The sequence below is a fragment of the Lipophrys pholis genome, assembly GCF_963383615.2.
Source record: "Lipophrys pholis genome assembly, contig: SCAFFOLD_51, whole genome shotgun sequence".
Taxonomy (NCBI): Eukaryota; Metazoa; Chordata; class Actinopteri; order Blenniiformes; family Blenniidae; genus Lipophrys; species Lipophrys pholis.
Window position 1 is genome coordinate 97,428 of NW_028292157.1, and position 19,725 is coordinate 117,152.

At 49.3% G+C, this 19,725-nt stretch overlaps 1 protein-coding gene across 1 annotated transcript in view; it reads right to left on the reverse strand.

Annotated features, from left to right (window-relative positions):
- Nucleotides 1-19,725, reverse strand: part of isy1 (ISY1 splicing factor homolog) — a 31,298-nt gene that overhangs the window by 5,010 nt on the left and 6,563 nt on the right. The window contains exons 2-6 of the mRNA XM_080493772.1: nucleotides 12,235-12,257; nucleotides 9,938-9,989; nucleotides 3,446-3,511; nucleotides 1,063-1,105; nucleotides 609-721 (exon numbers count right to left, since the gene is read on the reverse strand). Of these exons, the coding sequence (XP_080349898.1) occupies nucleotides 609-721; nucleotides 1,063-1,105; nucleotides 3,446-3,511; nucleotides 9,938-9,989; nucleotides 12,235-12,257 (297 nt within the window). The remainder of the gene's footprint in view (nucleotides 1-608; nucleotides 722-1,062; nucleotides 1,106-3,445; nucleotides 3,512-9,937; nucleotides 9,990-12,234; nucleotides 12,258-19,725) is intronic.

A 19,725-nucleotide genomic window follows, 5' to 3' on the forward strand; every position in this document is an offset into this window, starting at 1 on the left:
AAGAGACAGACACCCCACAAACACCTGATGACTGAGACACCCCACAAACACCTGACAACCAATTGAGACACCCCACAAACACCTGATGACTGAGACACCCCACAAACACCTGACAACCGACTGAGACACCCCACAAACACCTGACAAGAGACAGACACCCCACAAACACCTGACAAGAGAGAGACACCCCACAAACACCTGACAAGAGAGAGACACCCCACAAACACCTGATGACTGAGACACCCCACAAACACCTGACAAGAGACAGACACCCCACAAACACCTGACAACCAACTGAGACACCCCACAAACACCTGACAAGGGACAGACACCCCACAAACACCTGACAACCAACTGAGACACCCCACAAACACCTGACAAGAGAGAGACACCCCACAAACACCTGACAAGAGAGAGACACCCCACAAACACCTGACAAGAGACAGACACCCCACAAACACCTGACAAGGGACAGACACCCCACAAACACCTGACAAGAGACAGACACCCAAGAGACACCAAACAAGAGACACACAGGACCACCACCTGAGCAACAAGGACAGCCAGGTGTTGGACAGGCTGGGACGGTGATAAAGGAAGTGACTCACGCCGTAGTCGGGTCCTCCAAGTTCTTTGATCCGAACTTCCCAGTGACGCTTCTCTCTGAGCAGCTTGTTGATCTCATCATTCAGATCACGGATTCTGAACTCCCCCAGACCGGCTGCAGGAGACAGGTCAGAGAGACAGACAGGACAGGACAGGTCAGAGAGACAGACAGACAGGACAGGTCAGAGAGACAGACAGGACAGGACAGGTCAGAGAGACAGACAGGACAGGTCAGAGAGACAGACAGGACAGGACAGGTCAGAGAGACAGACAGACAGGACAGGTCAGAGAGACCGACAGGACAGGTCAGGTCAGAGAGACATACAGACAGGACAGGTCAGGTCAGGTCAGATAGAGCGAGAGAGAGAGAGAGAGAGAGAGAGAGAGAGAGAGAGAGAGAGAGAGAGAGAGAGAGAGAGAGAGAGAGAGAGAGTTGAAGTTCCATTTTAAACTTACCATTCTGGATCTGAGCGACCTTCTTCGAGATTTCACTGATGATCTGAAACAGTAACAATTACTGTAAGGTACACACTACTACTGCAGTGAGAAACTACAATTACTGTCATCCACCTTGTAAGGTACACACTACTACTGCAGTGAGAAACTACAATTACTGTCATCCACCTTGTAAGGTACACACTACTACTGCAGTGAGAAACTACAATTACTGTCATCCACCTTGTAAGGTACACACTACTACTGCAGTGAGAAACTACAATTACTGTCATCCACCTTGTAAGGTACACACTACTACTGCAGTGAGAAACTACAATTACTGTCATCCACCTTGTAAGGTACACACTACTACTGCAGTGAGAAACTACAATTACTGTCATCCACCTTGTAAGGTACACACTACTACTGCAGTGAGAAACTACAATTACTGTCATCCACCTTGTAAGGTACACACTACTACTGCAGTGAGAAACTACAATTACTGTCATCCACCTTGTAAGGTACACACTACTACTGCAGTGAGAAACTACAATTACTGTCATCCACCTTGTAAGGTACACACTACTACTGCAGTGAGAAACTACAATTACTGTCATCCACCTTGTAAGGTACACACTACTACTGCAGTGAGAAACTACAATTACTGTCATCCACCTTGTAAGGTACACACTACTACTGCAGTGAGAAACTACAATTACTGTCATCCACCTTGTAAGGTACACACTACTACTGCAGTGAGAAACTACAATTACTGTCATCCACCTTGTAAGGTACACACTACTACTGCAGTGAGAAACTACAATTACTGTCATCCACCTTGTAAGGTACACACTACTACTGCAGTGAGAAACTAAAGCCTTGAGCACCGAAAAAAGGAACTATGAGCAGTAAACAATCTTTCTTTTGATCCTGGTTCTGCAGAAAGCCTCAGAACCTGGTTCTGCAGAAAGCCTAGGAACCTGGTTCTGCAGAAAGCCTCAGAACCTGGTTCTGCAGAAAGCCTAGGAACCTGGTTCTGAAGAAAGCCTAGGAACCTGGTTCTGCAGAAAGCCTAGGAACCTGGTTCTGCAGAAAGCCTCAGAACCTGGTTCTGCAGAAAGCCTCAGAACCTGGTTCTGCAGAAAGCCTAGGAACCTGGTTCTGCAGAAAGCCTCAGAACCTGGTTCTGCAGAAAGCCTCAGAACCTGGTTCTGCAGAAAGCCTAGGAACCTGGTTCAATACTGATACAAGAGCAGATCTCTGACAGATGTTGTCTTGGTCTTTAAAGAAACAGATGTTTTAGGAGGTTAGGGTTAGTTTAGGTTAGGGTTAGGTTAGGTTAGGGTTAGGGTTAGGGTTAGGGTAGGTTAGGTTAGGGTAGGTTAGGGTTAGGGTTAGGTTAGGATAGGTTAGGTTAATTGAATGTCTTGGTCATTAGAGTTTATATTCCATAAACAGGGTTAGGGTTAGGTTAGGTTAGGGTTAGGGTTAGGATAGGTTAGGTTAGGTTAATTGAATGTCTTGGTCATTAGAGTTTATATTCCATAAACACTATTAAAGGATCAACACTATATGTACTCGTGTCTTTCACATGCAGGAAAAGGAGTAGAAGAAAGACGTACTTATTTAATCCTAAACCTTCACATTACTGTGGTTATCTTCATTTACAACAATATATCTTCATCACTTTCAAAGCATTGAATCCTACAATATAGTATACTACCAACAGTTAAGACACACCTATCACTACAGTCCTACTGTATGAACAAACAACCCTCATGTCACCACCAGTAGTGCACCTCACCAGGGTGGTGCAGACTGTATGGGCTTTCAACTCATTCAGGGTGGTGCAGACTGTATGGGCTTTCAACTCATTCAGGGTGGTGCAGACTGTATGGGCTTTCAACTCATTAAGGGTGGTGCAGACTGTATGGGCTTTCAACTCATTAAGGGTGGTGCAGACTGTATGGGCTTTCAACTCATTAAGGGTGGTGCAGACTGTATGGGCTTTCAACTCATTCAGGGTGGTGCAGACTGTATGGGCTGATGAGGAACCAGCATCTAATGGAGGTGAAGAACCAGCATCTAATGGAGGTGAAGAACCAGCATCTAATGGAGGTGAAGAACCAGCATCTAATGGAGGTGAGGAACCAGCATCTAATGGAGGTGAGGAACCAGGTGAGGAACCAGCATCTAATGGAGGTGAGGAACCAGCATCTAATGGAGGTGAAGAACCAGCATCTAATGGAGGTGAGGAACCAGCATCTAATGGAGGTGAGGAACCAGCATCTAATGGAGGTGAAGAACCAGCATCTAATGGAGGTGAGGAACCAGCATCTAATGGAGGTGAGGAACCAGCATCTAATGGAGGTGAGGAACCAGCATCTAATGGAAAATACTTCACCTGTCGCCTCCACTTCTCAGCTTTAGGAAGATCACTGCACTCCGATGCCAGGAAAGGTCTTCTCTCCTACAGAGTCGGAGAGAGATACAGAGTCAGAGAGAGACGGAGAGTCAGAGAGAGACGGAGAGAGATACAGAGTCAGAGAGAGACAGAGTCAGAGAGAGACGGCGAGTCAGAGAGAGACGGAGAGAGATACAGAGTCAGAGAGAGACAGAGTCAGAGAGAGACGGAGAGAGATACAGAGTCAGAGAGAGACGGCGAGTCAGAGAGAGACAGAGAGAGTGAGATACAGAGTCAGAGAGAGACGGCGAGTCAGAGAGAGACGGAGAGCGTGAGTTACAGAGTCAGAGAGAGACGGAGAGAGTGAGATACAGAGTCAGAGAGAGACAGTCAGAGAGAGACGGAGTCAGAGAGAGACGGAGAGATATACAGAGTCAGAGAGAGACGGCGAGTCAGAGAGAGACGGAGAGCGTGAGTTACAGAGTCAGAGAGAGACGGAGAGAGTGAGATACAGAGTCAGAGAGAGACAGTCAGAGAGAGACGGAGTCAGAGAGAGACGGAGAGATATACAGAGTCAGAGAGAGACGGCGAGTCAGAGAGAGACGGAGAGAGATACAGAGTCAGAGAGAGACAGAGTCAGAGAGAGACAAGGTCAGAGAGAGACGGAGAGAGACGGAGTCAGAGAGAGACGGAGAGATATACAGAGTCAGAGAGAGACGGCGAGTCAGAGAGAGACGGAGAGAGATACAGAGTCAGAGAGAGACGGCGAGTCAGAGAGAGACGGAGAGCGTGAGTTACAGAGTCAGAGAGAGACAGAGTCAGAGAGAGACGGAGTCAGAGAGAGACGGAGAGAGATACAGAGTCAGAGAGAGACAGAGTCAGAGAGAGACGGCGAGTCAGAGAGAGACGGAGAGAGATACAGAGTCAGAGAGAGACAGAGTCAGAGAGAGACGGAGAGAGATACAGAGTCAGAGAGAGACGGCGAGTCAGAGAGAGACAGAGAGAGTGAGATACAGAGTCAGAGAGAGACGGCGAGTCAGAGAGAGACGGAGAGCGTGAGTTACAGAGTCAGAGAGAGACGGAGAGAGTGAGATACAGAGTCAGAGAGAGACAGTCAGAGAGAGACGGAGTCAGAGAGAGACGGAGAGATATACAGAGTCAGAGAGAGACGGCGAGTCAGAGAGAGACGGAGAGCGTGAGTTACAGAGTCAGAGAGAGACGGAGAGAGTGAGATACAGAGTCAGAGAGAGACAGTCAGAGAGAGACGGAGTCAGAGAGAGACGGAGAGATATACAGAGTCAGAGAGAGACGGCGAGTCAGAGAGAGACGGAGAGAGATACAGAGTCAGAGAGAGACAGAGTCAGAGAGAGACAAGGTCAGAGAGAGACGGAGAGAGACGGAGTCAGAGAGAGACGGAGAGATATACAGAGTCAGAGAGAGACGGCGAGTCAGAGAGAGACGGAGAGAGATACAGAGTCAGAGAGAGACGGCGAGTCAGAGAGAGACGGAGAGCGTGAGTTACAGAGTCAGAGAGAGACAGAGTCAGAGAGAGACGGAGTCAGAGAGAGACGGAGAGAGATACAGAGTCAGAGAGAGACAGAGTCAGAGAGAGACAGAGTCAGAGAGATACAGAGTCAGAGAGAGACGGCGAGTCAGAGAGAGACGGAGAGAGATACAGAGTCAGAGAGAGACGGCGAGTCAGAGAGAGACGGAGAGAGATACAGAGTCAGAGAGAGACAGAGTCAGAGAGAGACAAGGTCAGAGAGAGACGGAGAGAGACGGAGTCAGAGAGAGACGGAGAGAGATACAGAGTCAGAGAGAGACGGAGAGAGATACAGAGTCAGAGAGAGACAAGGTCAGAGAGAGACGGAGAGAGACATGGAGTCAGAGAGAGACGGAGAGAGACGGAGAGAGATACAGAGTCAGAGAGAGACGGAGTCAGAGAGAGATGGAGTCAGAGAGAGACGGAGAGAGAGAGACGGAGAGAGATACAGATTCAGAGAGAGACAGAGTCAGAGAGAGACAGAGAGAGATACAGAGTCAGAGAAAAGCAGAGAGAAAGAGACAGAGTGAGATAGAGACAGAGAGAGACGGAGAGAGATACAGAGTCAGAGAGAGACGGAGTCAGAGAGAGACGGAGAGAGATACAGAGTCAGAGAGAGACTGCGTCAGAGAGAGACGGAGAGAGATACAGAGTCAGAGAGAGACAAGGTCAGAGAGAGACGGAGAGAGATACAGAGTCAGAGAGAGACGGAGTCAGAGAGAGACGGAGAGAGAGAGACGGAGAGAGATACAGAGTCAGAGAGAGACAAGGTCAGAGAGAGACGGAGAGAGATACAGAGTCAGAGAGAGACGGAGAGAGAGAGACGGAGAGAGATACAGAGTCAGAGAGAGACAGAGTCAGAGAGAGACAGAGAGATACAGAGTCAGAGAGAGACAAGGTCAGAGAGAGACGTAGAGAGATACAGAGTCAGAGAAAAGCAGAGAGAGAGAGACAGAGTGAGATAGAGACAGAGAGAGACGGAGAGCGTGAGATACAGAGTCAGAGAGAGACAAAGAGTCAGAGAGAGACGGAGAGCGAGAGAGAGAGAGAGAGAGAGAGAGAGACAGAGTCAGAGAGAGATGGAGATTGTAAGATACAGAGTCAGAGAGAGACGGAGTCAGAGAGAGATGGAGAGAGTGAGATACAGAGTCAGAGAGAGACGGAGTCAGAGAGAGATGGAGAGAGTGAGATACAGAGTCAGAGAGAGATGGAGAGAGTGAGATACAGAGTCAGAGAGAGACGGAAAGTCAGAGAGAGATACAGAGTCAGAGAGAGACGGAAAGTCAGAGAGAGACGGAGAGAGAGAGAGACGGAGAGAGTGAGATACAGAGTCAGAGAGAGACGGAGAGCGTGACATACAGAGTCAGAGAGAGACGGAGAGCGTGAGATACAGAGTCAGAGAGAGACGGAGAGCGTGACATACAGAGTCAGAGAGAGACGGAGAGCGTGAGATACAGAGTCAGAGAGACAGAGTGACAGAGAGAGAGTCAGAGAGAGACAAAGTCAGAGACAGAGGGAGAGCATGAGATACAGAGTCAGAGAGACAGAGAGTCAGAAAGAGAGGGAGAGCATGAGATACAGAGTCAGAGAGAGACAGAGAGCGTGAGATACAGAGAGAGACGGAGAGAGAGAGACACGGAGAGTCAGAGATGGAGAGAGTGACATACAGAGTCAGAGAGAGACGGAGAGCGTGAGATACAGAGTCAGAGTGAGACAGTCAGAGAGAGACCAGGTCAGAGAGAGACGGAGAGCGTGAGATACAGAGTCAGAGAGACAGAGTGAGAGAGAGAGAGTCAAAGAGAGACAAAGTCAGAGAGAGAGGGAGAGCATGAGATACAGAGTCAGAGAGACAGAGAGTCAGAAAGAGACGGAGAGCGTGAGATACAGAGTCAGAGAGAGACAGAGTCAGAGAGAGACGGAGAGTCAAAGAGAGATGGAGAGAGTGAGATACAGAGTCAGAGAGAGACGGAGAGCGTGAGATAACGAGTCAGAGAGAGACAGAGTCAGAGAGAGACGGAGAGAGTGAGATACAGAGTCAGAGAGAGACAAAGAGTCAGAGAGAGACGGAGAGCGTGAGATACAGAGTCAGAGAGAGATGGAGAGTCAGAGAGAGATGGAGAGAGTGAGATACAGAGTCAGAGAGAGATGGAGAGACAGAGTCAGAGAGAGAGAGAGAGAGAGAGAGTCAGAGAGAATCAGAGAGAGACAGAGAGAGACGGAGAGACAAAGTCAGAGAGAGTCAGAGAGAGAGAGAGAGAGAGAGATACAGTGTCGGAAATAGACGGAGAGTCAGAGAGAGACAGAGAGAGAGAGAGTCAGAGAAAGGCAGAGAGAGAGAGAGTGAGATAGAGTCAGAGAGAGACGGAGAGAGTAAGACAGAGTCAGAGAGAGACGGCGAGTGTGAGATACAGAGTCAGAGAGAGACGGAGAGCGTGAGATACAGAGCCAGAGAGAGATGGAGTCAGAGAGAGACGGAGAGAGTGAGATACAGAGTCAGAGAGACAGAGTGAGAGAGAGAGAGAGTCAGAGAGAGACGGAGAGCGTGAGAGAGATGGAGAGAGTGAGATACAGAGTCAGAGAGAGACGGAGTCAGAGAGCGTGAGATACAGAGAGAGACGGAGAGTCAGAGAGAGACAGAGTCAGAGAGAGACGGAGAGAGTGAGATACAGAGTCAGAGAGAGACAGAGAGTCAGAGATAGACGGAGAGAGTGAGATACAGAGTCAGAGAGAGACGGAGAGACAGAGTCAGAGAGAGAGAGTCAGAGAGAGACGGAGAGTGTGAGATACAGAGTCAGAGAGAGACGGAGAGTGTGAGATACAGAGTCAGAGAGAGAGAATCAGAGCGAGACAGAGTCAGAGAGAGACGGAGAGACAAAGTCAGAGAGAGTCAGAGAGAGAGAGAGAGAGAGAGAGAGAGAGAGTCACAGAGAGATGGCGAGCGTGACATACAGAGTCAGAGAGACAGACAGAGTCAGAGAGAGACAGCGAGTGTGAGAGGGACGGAGAGAGTGAGATACAGAGTCAGAGAAAGGCAGAGAGAGACAAGGTCAGAGAGAGACGGAGAGCGTGAGATACAGAGTCAGAGAGAGACGGAGAGAGACAGAGAGAGTGAGATAGAGACAGAGAGAGACGGAGAGTCAGAGAAAACGGAGAGCATGAGATACAGTCAGAGAGAGACAAAGAGTCAGAGAAGATGGAGAGCATGAGATACAGAGTCAGAGAGAGACGGAGTCAGAGAGAGACGGAGTCAGAGAGCGTGAGATACAGAAAGAGACGGAGAGAGAGAGAGACGGAGAGTCAGAGAGAGACAGAGAGTCAGAGAGAGACGGAGAGAGTGAGATACAGAGTCAGAGAGAGACAGAGAGTCAGGGAGAGACGGAGAGAGTGAGATACAGAGTCAGAGAGAGACGGAGAGACAGAGTCAGAGAGAGAGAGTCAGAGAGAGACGGAGAGTGTGAGATACAGAGTCAGAGAGAGAGAATCAGAGAGAGAGAGTCAGAGAGAGACGGAGAGACAAAGTCAGAGAGAGTCAGAGAGAGAGAGAGAGAGAGAGTCACAGAGAGATGGAGAGCGTGACATACAGAGTCAGAGAGACAGACAGAGTGAGAGAGAGACAGCGAGTGTGAGAGGGACGGAGAGTGTGAGATACAGAGTCAGAGAGAGACAGTAAGAGAGAGTGAGAGAGTGAGATACAGTGTCGGAAATAGACGGAGAGTCAGAGAGAGACAGAGAGAGTGACATACAGAGTCAGAGAAGGGCAGAGAGAGAGAGAGACAGAGTGAGATAGAGACAGAGAGAGACGGAGAGCCAGAGAAAATGGAGAGCATGAGATACAGTCAGAGAGAGACAGAGAGTCAGAGAAAATGGAGAGCATGAGATACAGTCAGCGAGAGACAGAGAGTCAGAGAGAGATGGCGAGAGAGAGATACAGAGTCAGAGAAAGACAGAGGGAGAGAGACAGAGTGAGATAAAGACAGAGAGAGCATCAGAGAGCGATGGAGAGTGTTAGATAGAGTCAGAGAGACGGAGAGAGTGAGATACAGAGTCAGAGAGAGAGTGAGAGAGAGACGGCGAGTAAGAGAGCGACGGAGAGAGAGAGAGAGTGAGATGAAGAGAGTGAGATACAGAGTCAGAGAGAGAGAGAGTCAGAGAGAGTAAGACTGTCTCTCTCTCTCTGACTCGCCGTCTCTCTCTGACTCTCTCTCTCCGACTCTGTATCTCACACTCTCCGTCTCTCTCTGACTCTCTTTCTCTGACTCTGAGAGTCGGAGAGAGACGGAGAGAGTGAGATACAGACTCAGAGGGAGACAGAGAGTCAGAGAGAGATGGAGAGAGTGAGATACAAAGTCAGAGGGAGAGAGAGAGTCAGAGAGAGACGGAGAGAGTGAGATACAAAGTCAGAGGGAGAGAGAGTGAGAGAGAGATGGAGAGTATGAGAGAGATGGAGAGTGTGAGATACAGAAAGATGGAGAGAGTGAGATACAGAGAGATGGAGAGAGTGAGATACAGAGTAAGAGAGAGACGGAGAGAGAGAGAGAGGTGGAGAGAGTGCGATAGAGTCAGAGAGAGACAGAGTCAGAGAGAGACGGAGAGAGCGAGAGACAGAGTCAGAGAGAGTAAGATTCAAAATCACAGAGAGACGGAGAGAGTGAGATACAGTCAGACAGAGAGAGAGAGAGAGAGAGAGAGAGAGAGAGAGACAGAGTGAGAGCGTTTGAGACTGTCAAAGAGAGAGTAAGATTCAAAATCACAGAGACGGAGAGAGTGAGATACAGTCAGACAGAGAGAGAGAGAGTGACAGAGAGAAAGAGACAGCGACGCAGAGAGTGAGAGAAAGTGTGAGACAGAAAGGACAGAGAGAGAAAGAGTGTGAGACAGTGAGACAGAGAGTGAGAGAGACACAGAGAGAAAAAGAGTGAGCGAGAGAAAGAGAGATGGCGGATTGTGACCTTGACTTTTCCCTCCTCCAGCTGAGCCTGTCTGAACCGAGCCAGAGCCGTCCTGAAAGACAGAATGAAGGAAACAATTAGCCCACACAGAAGAAAGGAGGAAGAGGAGGAGAGGAGAAGATGGAGAGAAAGTAAGAAAAGTGAGTCAAAAATGAGCAGGAAGCTTGGATATGATAAAGAGGTGAGGAGAACATTGAGGAAGTGTGGAAAAGGAAAGAGCGAGGAAGACAGGAAGAAAGATGAGGGAAGAGAAAGATAGGGTGATGAGGGCAAAGTGTGAAAATAACAGCCAGCAGGTGGAAAAGGAAGTGTGGAGGAAGTGAGGAGGAAGTGAGGATATGAGGGGGATCTGAGGAGATGTGGAGGAAATGAGGAGGAAGTGAGGATATGAGGAGGATCTGAGGCTATGTGGAGGTAGTGAGGAGGAAGTGAGGATATGTGGAGGAAATGAGGAGGATCTGAGGATATGAGGAGGAAGTAAGGATATGTGGAGGAAGTGAGGAGGAAGTAAGGAGATGTGGAGGAAGTGAGGAGGATATGAGAATATGAGGAGGAAGTAAGGAGAATCTGAGGTTATGAGGAGGAAGTGAGGATATGTGGAGGAAATGAGGAGGAAGTGAGGATATAAGGAGGATCTGAGGATATGTGTAGGAAGTGAGGATATGTGGAGGAAATGAGGAGGATCTGAGGATATGAGGAGGAAGTGAAGAGAATCTGAGGATATGAGGAGGAAGTGAGGAGGAAGTAAGGATATGTCGAGGAAATGAGGGGGATCTGAGGGGGATCTGAGGATATGTGGAGGAAATGAGGAGGAAGTGAGGATATGTGGAGGAAATTAGGAGGATCTGAGGCTATGTGGAGGAAGTGAGGATATGTGGAGGAAGTGAGGAGGAAGTGAGGATATGTGGAGGAAGTGAGGATATGTGGAGGAAGTGAGGAGGAAGTGAGGATATGTGGAGGAAGTGAGGATATGTGGAGGAAATGAGGAGGAAGTGAGGAAGTGAGGAGGATCTGAGGATATGTGGAGGAAATGATAATATGTGGAGGAAATGAGGATATGAGGAGATGTGGAGGAAGTGAGGAGGATCTGAGGATATGAGGAGGAAGTGAGGAGGAAGTGAGGATATGTGTCGGAAATGAGGATATGAGGTGATGTGGAGGAAGTGAGGAGGATCTGAGGATATGTGGAGGACGTGAGGAGGAAGTGAGGATATGTGTCGGAAATGAGGATATGAGGTGATGTGGAGGAAGTGAGGAGATGTGGAGGGAGTGAGGAGGAAGTGAGGAGGAAGTGAGGAGATGTGGAGGGAGTGAGGAGGATCTGAGGAGGAAGTGAGGAGGATCTGAGGAGATGTGGAGGAAGTGAGGAGGAAGTGAGGAGATGTGGAGGAAGTGAGGAGGAAGTGAGGAGATGTGGAGGAAGTGAGGAGGAAGTGAGGAGATGTGGAGGAAGTGAGGAGGATCTGAGGAGGTAGTGAGGAGGAAGTGAGGAGATGTGGAGGGAGTGAGGAGGATCTGAGGAGGTAGTGAGGAGGAAGTGAGGATATGTGGAGGAAATGAGGAGGATTTGAGGATATGAGGAGGAAGTAAGGATATGTGGAGGAAGTGAGGAGGAAGTAAGGAGATGTGGAGGAAGTGAGGAGGATATGAGAATATGAGGAGGAAGTAAGGAGAATCTGAGGTTATGAGGAGGAAGTGAGGATATGTGGAGGAAATGAGGAGGAAGTGAGGATATAAGGAGGATCTGAGGATATGTGTAGGAAGTGAGGATATGTGGAGGAAATGAGGAGGATCTGAGGATATGAGGAGGAAGTGAAGAGAATCTGAGGATATGAGGAGGAAGTGAGGAGGAAGTAAGGATATGTCGAGGAAATGAGGGGGATCTGAGGGGGATCTGAGGATATATGGAGGAAATGAGGAGGAAGTCAGGATATGTGGAGGAAATTAGGAGGATCTGAGGCTATGTGGAGGTAGTGAGGAGGAAGTGAGGAGATGTGGAGGGAGTGAGGAGGAAGTGAGGAGATGTGGAGGGAGTGAGGAGGAAGTGAGGAGATGTGGAGGGAGTGAGGAGGAAGTGAGGAGATATGGAGGGAGTGAGGAGGAAGTGAGGAGATATGGAGGGAGTGAGGAGGAAGTGAGGAGATATGGAGGGAGTGAGGAGGAAGTGAGGAGATGTGGAGGAAGTGAGGAGGAAGTGAGGAGATGTGGAGGAAGTGAGGAGGAAGTGAGGAGATGTGGAGGAAGTGAGGAGGAAGTGAGCAGCTGGTTGTCTTGGTGATGAAACAGGAAGTCCTTACATGGCCTTCTCCGCGTTCCTTGCCTGCAAACAAAGAGAAAGAAGGAAAGTTTAACCACAAGTGCCACCCAGAGCACCTGCTCTACAAGCTTTTAATGTCTCAGCATGAAGACTCTCAAACCAGCATACTTCAGAACCACCAGCATCAAGAACCTCTACAACCACCAGCATCAAGAACCTCTACAACCACCAGCCTCAAGAACCTCTACAACCACCAGCATCAAGAACCTCTACAACCACCAGCCTCAAGAACCTCTACAACCACCAGCCTCAAGAACCTCTACAACCACCAACATCAAGAACCTCTACAACCACCAGCCTCAAGAACCTCTACAACCACCAGCCTCAAGAACCTCTACAACCACCAACATCAAGAACCTCTACAACCACCAGCCTCAAGAACCTCTACAACCACCAGCCTCAAGAACCTCTACAACCACCAACATCAAGAACCTCTACAACCACCAGCCTCAAGAACCTCTACAACCACCAGCATCAAGAACCTCTACAACCACCAGCCTCAAGAACCTCTACAACCACCAGCCTCAAGAACCTCTACAACCACCAGCATCAAGAACCTCTACAACCACCACAGTGTTTCCATCAGTACTTGTCATCAGTACTTGTCACAGTGTTTCCATCAGTACTTGTCACAGTGTTTCCATCAGTACTTGTAATAGTGTTTCCATTAGTACTTGTCATAGTTTTTCCATCAGTACTTGTCACAGTGTTTCCATCAGTACTTGTCATCAGTACTTGTCACAGTGTTTCCATCAGTACTTGTCATCAGTACTTGTCACAGTGTTTTCATCAGTACTTGTCATCAGTACTTGTCACAGTGTTTCCATCAGTACTTGTCATCAGTACATGTCACAGTGTTTCCATCAGTACTTGTCAGTGTTTCCATCAGTACTTGTCATCAGTGCATGTCACAGTGCTTCCATCAGTACTTGTCACAGTGTTTCCATCAGTACTTGTCAGTGTTTCCATCAGTACTTGTCATCAGTACTTGTCACAGTGTTTCCATCAGTACTTGTCAGTGTTTCCATCAGTACTTATCATCAGTACATGTCACAGTGTTTCCATCAGTACTTGTCACAGTGTTTCCATCAGTACTTGTCATCAGTACTTGTCACAGTGTTTCCATCAGTACTTGTCACAGTGTTTCCATCAGTACTTGTCAGTGTTTCCATCAGTACTTGTCATCAGTACTTGTCACAGTGTTTCCATCAGTACTTGTCATCAGTACTTGTCACAGTGTTTCCATCAGTACTTGTCACAGTGTTTCCATCAGTACTTGTCATCAGTACTTGTCACAGTGTTTCCATCAGTACTTGTCATCAGTACTTGTCACAGTGTTTCCATCAGTACTTGTCATCAGTACTTGTCACAGTGTTTCCATCAGTACTTATCATCAGTACATGTCACAGTGTTTCCATCAGTACTTGTCACAGTGTTTCCATCAGTACTTGTCATCAGTACTTGTCACAGTGTTTCCATCAGTACTTGTCACAGTGTTTCCATCAGTACTTGTCAGTGTTTCCATCAGTACTTGTCATCAGTACTTGTCAGTGTTTCCATCAGTACTTGTCATCAGTACTTGTCACAGTGTTTCCATCAGTACTTGTCACAGTGTTTCCATCAGTACTTGTCATCAGTACTTGTCACAGTGTTTCCATCAGTACTTGTCATCAGTACTTGTCACAGTGTTTCCATCAGTACTTGTCATCAGTACTTGTCACAGTGTTTCCATCAGTACTTGTCACAGTGTTTCCATCAGTACTTGTCATCAGTACTTGTCACAGTGTTTCCATCAGTACTTGTCAGGCTGCTTCCATGTAGTTTGACAATTTGTGGAAACTTTGAAAATATCACTCCCAGTGGCTTGTGATCACTTTCGACATGGACGTGTCTTCCATATGGACGTGTCTTCCACATGGACGTGTCTTCCATATGGACGTGTCTTCCACATGGACGTGTCTTCCATATGGACGTGTCTTCCACATGGACGTGTCTTCCACATGGACGTGTCTTCCATATGGACGTGTCTTCCACATGGACGTGTCTTCCATATGGACGTGTCTTCCACATGGACGTGTCTTCCACATGGACGTGTCTTCCATATGGACGTGTCTTCCACATGGACGTGTCTTCCATATGGACGTGTCTTCCATATGGACGTGTCTTCGACATGGACGTGTCTTCCATATGGACGTGTCTTCTATATGGACGTGTCTTCCACATGGACGTGTCTTCCACATGGACGTGTCTTCCATATGGACGTGTCTTCTATATGGACGTGTCTTCCATATGGACGTGTCTTCGACATGGAAAGTGATGAAACTTCTCACAGCCGAACACAATGGCAAGCATTTCTTTCTCAATTTGGGCATAGTTAATGCTACTGGAGCCTAATGCTGCTGGCTGTCCCGCTCCTGACAGTGTGTTAATGCTACTGGAGCCTAATGCTACTGGCTGTCCCGCTCCTGACAGTGTGTTAATGCTACTGGAGCCTAATGCTACTGGCTGTCCCGCTCCTGACAGTGTGTTAATGCTGCTGGAGCCTAATGCTACTGGCTGTCCCGCTCCTGACAGTGTGTTAATGCTACTGGAGCCTAATGCTACTGGCTGTCCCGCTCCTGACAGTGTGTTAATGCTACTGGAGCCTAATGCTGCTGGCTGTCCTGCTCCTGACAGTGTGTTAATGCTGCTGGCTGTCCCGCCCCTGACAGTGTGTTAATGCTACTGGCTGTCCTGCTCCTGACAGTGTGTTATTGCTACTGGAGCCTAATGCTACTGGCTGTCCTGCTCCTGACAGTGTGTTAATGCTGCTGGCTGTCCCGCTCCTGACAGTGTGTTAATGCTGCTGGAGCCTAATGCTGCTGGCTGTCCTGCTCCTGACAGTGTGTTAATGCTGCTGGAGCCTAATGCTACTGGCTGTCCCGCTCCTGACAGTGTGTTAATGCTGCTGGAGCCTAATGCTACTGGCTGTCCCGCCCCTGACAGTGTCTTAATGCTACTGGCTGTCCTGCTCCTGACAGTGTGTTAATGCTGCTGGCTGTCCCGCCCCTGACAGTGTGTTAATGCTGCTGGAGCCTAATGCTGCTGGCTGTCCCGCTCCTGACAGTGTGTTAATGCTACTGGAGCCTAATGCTGCTGGCTGTCCTGCTCCTGACAGTGTGTTAATGCTGCTGGCTGTCCCGCCCCTGACAGTGTGTTAATGCTACTGGCTGTCCTGCTCCTGACAGTGTGTTAATGCTACTGGAGCCTAATGCTACTGGCTGTCCTGCTCCTGACAGTGTGTTAATGCTGCTGGCTGTCCCGCCCCTGACAGTGTGTTAATGCTGCTGGCTGTCCCGCTCCTGACAGTGTGTTAATGCTGCTGGAGCCTAATGCTACTGGCTGTCCTGCTCCTGACAGTGTGTTAATGCTGCTGGAGCCTAATGCTGCTGGCTGTCCCGCCCCTGACAGTGCGTTAATGCTGCTGGCTGTCCCACTCCTGACAGTGTGTTAATGCTGCTGGAGCCTAATGCTACTGGCTGTCCCACTCCTGACAGTGTCTTAATGCTGCTGGCTGTCCCGCTCCTGACAGTGTGTTAATGCTGCTGGAGCCTAATGCTACTGGCTGTCCCGCTCCTGACAGTGTGTTAATGCTACTGGAGCCTAATGCTGCTGGCTGTCCTGCTCCTGACAGTGTGTTAATGCTGCTGGCTGTCCCGCCCCTGACAGTGTGTTAATGCTACTGGCTGTCCTGCTCCTGACAGTGTGTTAATGCTGCTGGAGCCTAATGCTACTGGCTGTCCCGCTCCTGACAGTGTGTTAATGCTACTGGAGCCTAATGCTGCTGGCTGTCCTGCTCCTGACAGTGTGTTAATGCTGCTGGCTGTCCCGCCCCTGACAGTGTGTTAATGCTACTGGCTGTCCTGCTCCTGACAGTGTGTTAATGCTACTGGAGCCTAATGCTACTGGCTGTCCTGCTCCTGACAGTGTGTTAATGCTGCTGGCTGTCCCGCCCCTGACAGTGTGTTAATGCTGCTGGCTGTCCCGCTCCTGACAGTGTGTTAATGCTGCTGGAGCCTAATGCTACTGGCTGTCCTGCTCCTGACAGTGTGTTAATGCTGCTGGAGCCTAATGCTGCTGGCTGTCCCGCCCCTGACAGTGCGTTAATGCTACTGGAGCCTAATGCTACTGGCTGTCCCACTCCTGACAGTGTCTTAATGCTGCTGGCTGTCCCACTCCTGACAGTGTCTTAATGCTGCTGGCTGTCCCGCCCCTGACAGTGTGTTAATGCTGCTGGCTGTCCCGCCCCTGACAGTGTGTTAATGCTACTGGAGCCTAATGCTACTGGCTGTCCCGCCCCTGACAGTGTGTTAATGCTGCTGGAGCCTAATGCTGCTGGCTGTCCTGCTCCTGACAGTGTGTTAATGCTACTGGAGCCTAATGCTACTGGCTGTCCCGCCCCTGACAGTGTGTTAATGCTGCTGGCTGTCCCGCTCCTGACAGTGTGTTAATGCTACTGGAGCCTAATGCTACTGGCTGTCCCACTCCTGACAGTGTGTTAATGCTACTGGAGCCTAATGCTACTGGCTGTCCCGCTCCTGACAGTGTGTTAATGCTGCTGGAGCCTAATGCTACTGGCTGTCCTGCTCCTGACAGTGTGTTAATGCTGCTGGAGCCTAATGCTACTGGCTGTCCCGCTCCTGACAGTGTGTTAATGCTGCTGGAGCCTAATGCTACTGGCTGTCCCACTCCTGACAGTGTGTTAATGCTACTGGCTGTCCCACTCCTGACAGTGTCTTAATGCTGCTGGCTGTCCCGCCCCTGACAGTGTGTTAATGCTGCTGGCTGTCCCGCTCCTGACAGTGTGTTAATGCTGCTGGAGCCTAATGCTACTGGCTGTCCCGCTCCTGACAGTGTGTTAATGCTGCTGGAGCCTAATGCTACTGGCTGTCCCGCCCCTGACAGTGTGTTAATGCTGCTGGCTGTCCCGCTCCTGACAGTGTGTTAATGCTGCTGGCTGTCCCGCTCCTGACAGTGTGTTAATGCTGCTGGAGCCTAATGCTACTGGCTGTCCCGCCCCTGACAGTGTGTTAATGCTGCTGGCTGTCCCGCTCCTGACAGTGTGTTAATGCTGCTGGCTGTCCCGCTCCTGACAGTGTGTTAATGCTGCTGGAGCCTAATGCTACTGGCTGTCCTGCTCCTAAACCTTCAGAGCTTGCATCAACACAACAGGAGTACAGACATGGTAATACTTGAGTACTGGTGCCCGACTGACGAGAGCCTTAAAGGGGACATATCCTGCTAAATCCACTTTTTTAGCCCTTAAATGCATGTTGTTGTATATTTAGAGTGTTTAGAAGTACAGAAAAGTTCAAAGTACTCTCTTCAGGTGCTCCGTTGATATCTTTATATTCTGTTTTGGTCATATTTTGCGATCCGTTTCGATTTTTCTATTCTCTATTACGTTTTTTGAACAATGACGTCACAGTATTCTCAGCGGAACTGCCAAATTAGGACATCGACACTTCGAGCAATCCGCCATTTTTGTTTCTCGCTGCGATTTTGTAGTCCAACCGAAGTTACGAGAGGATAAGTCGAAATGTTCGGTTGTTGGATGTAGTAACCCACAAGCTTCGTTACACCGTCTCCCAGCATCAGAACCTTTTCCAAGTGCCTGGTTGAGTTTTATTTTTCACAGAAATGTACCCACATCTGTGGGTAAGGTCATTTTTGTGTGCGCGAATCACTTTAAGGACGACTGCTTCAGCAACCTCCGCCAGTATAAAGAAGGATTTAACGAAAGACTTGGTCTGATTGAGCGGTCAGTTCCTTCTATCTATGGAGACGACGAACAGAGCACTTCGGTAAGCTGTATATAACGCTAAAAAGTGTGATGATAAGACGTCCCTGTCATTGTTTTGTTAGCATTAGCAGTTGCACCGTCTTCATATGTTAGCGCTGTGTGCTCGTTTTAGATTAGAATGTAACTTCTGTGTTAAATAGTCGTTGTAATACAGGCAGTATTGTAGTAGTGGGCATGGATGGAGAAGTTAGTGTAAATATAGTAACACACCATTGCGTTACATCCATATGAAGACGTTGTTCTGAAGGTGCATCATCGTCATTTTCATCTCGCTCCGCCGGGTCCGACTCTGGCTCCAACATGTATGGCTGGATGGACAAATCTTCCCTTGTTGACATTTTGTAAATAATGTGTGAATATAAAGTTTCTGCGCCGCTAGATAATTGTATCTGTTCTATCAAACTACAAAGATGGCCGAACAGGGTGGAGTTGAACCGAGTGTCACCTCTGCAACCTGGAGAGGAGGCGGGGTATGAAGAGACCGCCCCAAAACGAGTTGCTCTCAGAAGCACATCAGAAAAGGGGTAGAAAAGGGGCCTGTGGAGCTCTAATAATGAGGAATTCAGACCCAAGCATTGCAGTTCTGCTTTATATAGACCACAACTGTATGATTTAGATGTAAAAAGGAAGGATTTAATAGCATGATATGTCTCCTTTAAGTTGATCAAAACTCCTTTGCTGCTCTGACCCCAAGTGCCAGTCCAGTTTCCTCCTAGCTTCCTCCCAGTTTCCTGCCAGCTTCCTCCCAGCTTCCTGCCAGTTTCCTGCCAGCTTCCTGCCAGCTTCCTCCCAGTTTCCTCCCAGCTTCCTCCCAATTTCCTGCCAGCTTCCTCCCAGTTTCCTCCCAGCTTCCTCCCAATTTCCTGCCAGTTTCCTCCCAGCTTCCTCCCAGTTTCCTCCCAGCTTCCTCCCAATTTCCTGCCAGTTTCCTCCCAGCTTCCTCCCAGTTTCCTGCCAGCTTCCTCCCAGCTTCCTGCCAGCTTCCTCCCAGTTTCCTCCCAGCTTCCTCCCAATTTCCTGCCAGTTTCCTCCCAGCTTCCTCCCAGTTTCCTCCCAGCTTCCTGCCAGCTTCCTGCCAGTTTCCTCCCAGCTTCCTGCCAGCTTCCTCCTAGCTTCCTCCCAGCTTCCTGCCAGTTTCCTCCCAGCTTCCTCCCAGTTTCCTGCCAGCTTCCTCCCAGCTTCCTGCCAGTTTCCTCCCACCTTCCTGCCAGCTTCCTCCCAGCTTCCTCCCACCTTCCTCCCAGCTTCCTGCCAGCTTCCTCCCAGTTTCCTCCCAGCTTCCTGCCAGTTTCCTCCCACCTTCCTGCCAGTTTCCTTTCAGCTTCCTGCCAGTTTCCTCCCAGCTTCCTGCCAGCTTCCTCCCAGCTTCCTCCCAGCTTCCTCCCAGTTTCCTCCCAGCTTCCTCCCAGCTTCCTCTCACCTTCCTCCCACCTTCCTGCCAGCTTCCTGCCAGTTTCCTCCCAGCTTCCTCCCACCTTCCTCCCAGCTTCCTCCCAGTTTCCTCCCAGCTTCCTCCCAGTTTCCTGCCAGCTTCCTCCCAGCTTCCTCCCACCTTCCTCCCAGTTTCCTCCCAGCTTCCTCCCACCTTCCTCCCAGTTTCCTCCCAGCTTCCTCCCACCTTCCTCCCAG